The following is a 7,017-nucleotide window of genomic DNA, read 5'->3' on the forward strand; positions in this document are numbered from 1 at the left end:
TACTTAATCAAAAACTTTATAAAAATAAAATTTATTTAAAAAACAAAAATAATAATCATTTAAATTGTTATTAATAAAATAAGATTTTTTTTTTTAATCAACATTTATTAAATTGTTTTAAAAGCCATCCCTCATCAATTTTTTTTTGAAATGACAATCTTTTTAATCTTCACTAATAAGCTACATATTTCTCCTAATATTCTTCATTAAGGCTAGGGTCTCATGAAGGGGGCTTCTTAAGCTGGAGTTGTTGAGATTTTTTAGGAATATTTTAAAGCTTCTAGTGTAATGAATTTTGTAATGCAATTCCACTTAAAAAAGTTTAAGCTCCAAAATTTAAGGAAGCTACTCTACCAAAGGCAATACTCACATAATGGATTGCTAGATATGCATGATTAAAAACCCCCTATGATTAAAGTTGACACCCGTCATAATTACAAATAGTTTTACTATTACTTAAATAAAAAAACAATTTAAATAACTTTAAATAACTACTTTACCTACATTTCTCTAAAATAGGTATACTAGTAAATATAATACTTTTGTCTTCTATAGTGTGCACTCATTAAAAATCATTATTAAAAAAAACATTTCCCCTCTAAAATTATTTTTTAATGGAAATGTACACTTAGATGTTCAACAAATAACAAATAACATCTCTAATTGTGTGGTCCCATGGGGAGCTTAAGCTTTTAGGAAGAGAGGTCATATGAAGAGAGGATTATTTGGAATTTTTTGCAAAAAAAAATAGAGGGCTAGAAATTATAGGATGTTATGTGCTAGATGTCAAACATTTAAGTTTAGATTTTCATTAAATATATGTTTTGAAAACAAAAATAATATTTTTTACTTGTTTTATCACTACATATAATATAAAAAATAAAGATATTATATTCATCTACAAATTTTCCTAAAAATACTTCCCTATCATTTCACCCAATTTTCACCCACTTAAATATACAAATCTAAAAGATAAAGAACTTCCGTTCGTAAACCTCCTCTTAACTGCACCTGACTCGAATATTAAAAAACAAAGGGTGTGCTTTCCAAAGTTATTCCCCATAAACGTACATATAACACCCCCGTCCCAAATCCTCCGGGGAAAAAACATAAAACATTAGAAACATGAACCTCTCCAACCATATATCCCTGCATAATCGCTCTTCCACCTCCGAACGCCAGTAACGATGCTTACGTAACCTACAGGTGCCCGGCGAAAGCCCTAAGGCCTAACTCCTTTCATTAAGTCGGTGTATCTTTTTTTCTTCATTATTATTTTTATTAAGCGGACCTTGTGCTCAAAATACTGGAATAACACGAGGATTACAGACGGATATTACAGAGGATCGTGATAATTTTTCCAAGGTTTTTTTGATCTGAGAGAATGTCGAATTTTGATGGGGCTCCTGACGATGGCGGTAGCCGAGGAGGATATGGCGGCGGCCGAGGTATGTGGGTGCTTCACTTCAGCAAAAGAATAAATAAAAAGCAAAGGGAAGGAAATTATAATCCAGTTTCTAGGGTTTGTAATAAATTTTAAGTGTCTTTAATTTTTAAAATGATTTTTTATTGAGGTTGAAGCGCCTCTAGGATTGGTTGTACAAAATCTGAAGTTTGCATCAAGAGGAGTATCTTTGATTCTGGTAAAGTTTGAAATGTTATGAGATTTTGGCTTGGAATGGTTTCAGCATTCGGGGTGTTATGGTGAAGTTAGGGTATGGCGATATTGGAAGATAAATTGACTTTGGGGTTTCTAGGGTTTACTAAATTTATTTGTTTTAATTTTGAATGATTTTTTAAATTAATTTTTATTGTAGGGTTTTGAATAGTTTTTTTTTCTTTTTTCTTTTTGCTCTAATTCTTTCCAATCTTGTTCTACGGTCTGGACAGTTTTTGTATTTTTCTTTTTAATAATCTCTTAAATGTCTTGATTTTGGAAGGTGGGTATGGTGGTGGTGACCGCAGAGGAGGAGGTGCCCAAAGAGGAGGAGGGAGAGGTCCACAGCGTGATGGGGATTGGGTTTGCCCTAATCCAGGGTAAGTTATTTTTTATTTACCTTATTCATGTGCATTTTCCCACATCTGCTTTTCATTTGCATGATGCAATATTTTCTGAATATTACATTATTATGAATATAAATAATTTATTACTAAATGTGTTAATAGTTTGATAGCAGCTTCGTTTCCTTTTTTTTTCCCTCGATTTTTCTGCTCGGTAGGTTATGCGAACATCACATTTGAACATGCTCTTCTGGGCTTAGCATCTCCATTTATGTTGGAGTTAGTCTCTCTATTTCTGTTGGAGTTATTTGATTCTTAATTACAGCGCGGTGTTTTGAACTCGGTTACTCTCTTAGGACACCACAACAATGCGTTTGACAATTATTTTTAGTTAATTAGTCTTACTCTCTACTTTTTATTGTTTCGTTTATTGTTCACAGCTTTGAAGTAATTACTACTAACTTGTTATAATGGCACGATACCTACAATTTTTGTCATGCAGGTGTTAAGATATTTGATTGATTGTTCTTGCATTGTTTTCTTCTCTGGTCTGCGAACTTTTTCTACGTTCACAATGTGCTTTGTAACCTTTACCTTGATTTTCTGTTTATTGCCCATATTTGTGAAGTGAAGCTCGTTTTAATGGCACGATTTTTGCTATTTCTCTCTTCCAGTTAGCGATTTTGAATTTAAATATATGCTTTGTAATTGCTGCATTGTTTTGTCCTCGGTGTATTAAATCTATTAAGTTTGTAATGTTCACAATTGTGCATTATCTAATCTTATTTGGCAGTTAATGGTTTTCCCTTACGGTCATTTGCCAGTAGTTATGTTTTAGTAAATATTTATTGGCCATTTTATAGCAGTTGTTGCCAGATTATGTTATTAGGCAACTTGGTGTATTGACTTGACTGAGAAAGCATTTTGTTGTGTGCGTTTTAGATGTGGTAATGTGAACTTCGCAAGAAGAACAGAGTGCAATAAATGTGGAACACCTAATTCAAGTACAGGAGGTGAACAGGGTGGTAGTGGTGGCTTCGCAAGGGGTGGGAGCTATGGAGGACAGGGCAGGAGCAACAATGGAGGCAGTGGATATGGTGGTGGAAGAGGTGGAAGTGGATATGGAGGCCAGGGTGCTGACGGAGCAATCGGAACATATGGAAACCAGGGTGGTCCGCCCCCTCCATATGGTGGTGCACCAGCTGGAGGCTATACTGGTCAGTATTCAGAGCCATCAATGCCCCCTGCTGGAACGGGGTATGCAAACCCGTCTGCTGGTGGCTATAGTGGAACACCTAGCTATGGAGCGCCAGCTCCACCACCCAGTGCTGGTTACGGTGCACCGAATGCATATTCCCAACCTAATAGCTATGGTGCTCCTCCCGCAAGTTTCGGAGCAGCAGCACCATCTGGTGGTAGGGGCCCTGGGGGTCCTGCAGGTTTTGACAGTTATGGGGCTAGAGGGTATTCAGATGCTAGGGTTAATCCAAGGGATGATTCGAGGACTCTGCCTGGAGGTTATGGTGCAGTGTCTGATGCAGCAAAAGTCAAACAGTGTGACGAGAACTGTGGAGATACTTGCGATAACTCCAGAATATATATTTCTAATTTACCTCTGGATGTTACAACTGATGAACTGAGGGATCTCTTTGGAGGAATTGGCCAGGTAATAATGAAACATTTTCTAATGATAATGCTGAATGCTTCTTGTGAGTCTTTGCAAATCAGTTGATAGTTACCAAGTGGTGTATGAAGGTCGGCCTAGATTTGTGTGGCCTTACTTATATCCGTTGTTTAATTCATTTTTTTTCATTTTTATTGCTATCATATAATATAATTTCACTGCTGATACGAAAATAGTTTTATGTACCAGGTGGGAAGGATCAAGCAGAAACGTGGTTACAAAGATCAGTGGCCGTGGAACATTAAAATCTACAGAGATGACCAAGGTAACAGCAAAGGTGATGCTGTCCTATCATACGAGGATCCATCTGCTGCACATTCTGCAGGCGGCTTTTACAATGGTATGCTGCATGATAATTGCTTGAACAAATTAAGCATTTTTGTCTAGTGAAGGGCAAATTTTTTGTTTTATTGTTATATTTATTTGCGCTATTCTTTGTATCGATAGATTATGTAATGAGAGGTCACAAGATAAATGTGGCAATGGCTGAGAAGTCGGCACCCAGAGCACCAGCTGCTCAAAGTGGATTTGGGTATGTCTTCTATAATATTTCAATTATGTAACGATTAAATCTGACAATGATTTAATGAAGCTTTGTTACTTGTCTATGCATATGCTCTATATATATATATATATACACATATTTATTTATTAAATGAGCTTTTCATGCATAACTTGATATTTCCTTAACGGTAGGTGTTTGTAGCTCAAACTAGGCATGAACTGTATGTAATTTTTTTTGTCTCATCTTAAGGGTGGCCGGTGCAAATTAATGGGTAATATTTAAGTTTTGTTGTAGTAGACCGTCTTTGAAATATTTATGTTAATAACTTATTATTAATGTGTTACACTCAAAATTCTGTTCATGTAGATCATGTGTTTCGTTTTCAATGTCTGTTTAAATGTTATGACAAAAATTGGTTGGCTATTTCTACCTAATAGCAATTTTAGAGACTATTGAAAATCTAGTTAAATATTGATTGAAGAAATATTTTGGATATAAAGCGGAAGTTTTTGCTCTAGAAATGAAAGCAGTTGAGCCCATTTCAGATTCCTAGAAATCTCATATATACCACTATTTAAGAGACTTGCAACCAAATTATCGATTAGGGTTCTTCGTTTTTTTTAAGAGAAGTTGTGACATATATGATTTGATTCATTAAAAGCTTCAGTTTTTTTCTGATCATTCATATCTGGTAGTGTTTATCTTTGGAATTTTAGTGTGAAGATTGCAAAATTCCAAAAAGCAAACTCTCTAGATATCGTATGCTATTCATGTCTTTCACAAAAGAATTCTTCTATCAGATGTATTTAACAAGTATTCCTCATTCTATCTGTAAGGTTATTTTCTAAAATGATTGCTTTTTGCAGCTCTGGAGGTGGTAATAGAGGCAGAGGCGGTTATGGTGACAGGAATCGGGATAGTTATGGTGGGGATAGGAAACGAGATAGTTATGGTGGGGATAGAAACAGAGATGGTAGAGATGGTCATGGTGGTGACACAGGTGGTTATGGTGGTGGGGGCCCTGACAGGCGTCATGGTGGGGGACAGCGCTCACGTCCATATTGAAAGGCGTGAAAAGATTTCTGTTACTGAATCTTGTTGACATAGTGAAATGTGACAGTGCATGTTATATTGTGTATCTGTTATATTGTTTTAATCATTCCTATTCATGAGTATTCAAATGTCTTTTGAGGGTAAGTTTTTGTCAATGGACAATGGTAAGTGTATGAGCATAACCTACTTTATGTCTTTACGGAGTGTTTTGGAAACAAATTTCTTGAATTAAAACATTATCTGTAAACATGTGATCGGCTAAATTGATTTATTTAGATGTGTTGAAAATTATGATCATGCTCGTGATTCAAAGTCTACTTTGAAGTATGATGCAGGCAGAATGAGCGGATTTGGTTGAAAATGTTTCCTTTCCTTTCAAATGATGCTGTCTTTGTCATCCCACTGTTGAGCAATAGGAGTAGTCATATATATAAGGTAGGTTTATAATTTTTCAACCAGATTTAATGTTTGGAATTCTCAAGATGGTTTTATTGTTTAGTATAATTAACCATCTGAATCTCTTGTATAGTGACGAGTGCTTAACTGGTATGCTGCTTAGTTTGAAATCATCAGGTGAGTGTACATGTTAACCCTTCTTTTCTTTTTGAATCATATTCTTTCTCCTTGAGAGCATAAATGCAAGACTTGTAACCAGACCTATTAGTCCCTGTGCCAATGAGTTTCTGCTTGATATAGTTATTGTCGATTTGACTAAGTCTGATTTGCTTGGACTGAGACGGTAAATAATACTTAGCATGCTTTATTAAGGCAGTAATTGGAGTGCTAAATGTATGATGAAAAATTGCCTTCCAGGTATTTGATGAATTAGGACATACATTGTTTTTTCGTAGTAGACATTTTTTATCTTGTTAATTTCATTTATATTAACTTACATGGTGCTTCTTCGTGTCATAGAGTTGCCTGTTATATAAATATAAGACTTTTATTGTTTGATATGCACTGTTTAGTAGAAGAAAAAGGGGTATTTTGCCGTCCCAATTTACTAAAATTTTAAATATCAAATGGTCAAAAAACTTGTAGGCAGATTGTTATGCAGTGCATCCAGTGAAGGAAATTGCAATTAATTCATTTTTGGCCTCAATTTTGTGTTAAAAGTATCAAAATGTTAAATCCGTAGGGGAGCATTTGTTCTCCAGTTATCCATTTTCGAAAATTTGAATGATACTCTGTTCCGCAGAGGAGTGTATGCATGAGTAGTTGCAAATTCAATGATGTCAACATCGTGCAATATTTATATTTGGTGAGTGAATTAGCATCAATTTGTTGAAAATCTGTTGCATTGTGAAGACAAGTCATTGTAAAAAATGCTAGCGTACGTATTTTTTGGAGAACTGTGTAACCATATTTTTGTGGTGCTTCGGATGTCATAGTTTATGGAAAGGTAGCTTTTCTTTTGTGTGTGTTTGTGTGATGATTTGTCAATGTGGAACATCGTAATTTGTTTGACAAAGATTTCTTATGCATACGACTAGTTATTCATATATTTTAACTTTTAATAGATGCTGTGTAAAGCTAAGATTGATTAATGTTTAGAATTTTATTAATGGTTGTGTGACAGATTGCCAAGTATATTTTTCATATATACGTAGAAAATGGCTTGTCATTTGGATGCGGCAGTTTCTCTAACGTTTTTGAAGTTCAGATTTGTTTGTTTGAGAAACAGTTTTGCAATGGTGTGATATAAAAGACGGATATTCTACTCCCAGGAAGTTCTTATTTGTATTTTAGCAAATTTAAACATTTTCTTGGTACA

At 34.9% G+C, this 7,017-nt stretch overlaps 1 protein-coding gene across 1 annotated transcript; it reads left to right on the forward strand.

Moving 5' to 3' along the window:
• The first annotated feature begins 1,065 nt into the window (after positions 1 to 1,065).
• LOC131040829 (transcription initiation factor TFIID subunit 15b) lies at positions 1,066 to 5,540 on the forward strand. Its single transcript, XM_057973785.2, has 6 exons — positions 1,066 to 1,448; positions 1,941 to 2,037; positions 2,944 to 3,667; positions 3,875 to 4,025; positions 4,133 to 4,217; positions 5,057 to 5,540. Exons 1-6 carry the CDS (start codon positions 1,385 to 1,387, stop codon positions 5,253 to 5,255), a joined length of 1,320 nt encoding a protein of 439 aa, XP_057829768.1. The 5' UTR covers positions 1,066 to 1,384; the 3' UTR covers positions 5,256 to 5,540.
• Positions 5,541 to 7,017: the final 1,477 nt, after the last annotated feature.

Source organism: Cryptomeria japonica, chromosome 7, assembly GCF_030272615.1.
Source record: "Cryptomeria japonica chromosome 7, Sugi_1.0, whole genome shotgun sequence".
NCBI classification, from domain to species: Eukaryota; Viridiplantae; Streptophyta; class Pinopsida; order Cupressales; family Cupressaceae; genus Cryptomeria; species Cryptomeria japonica.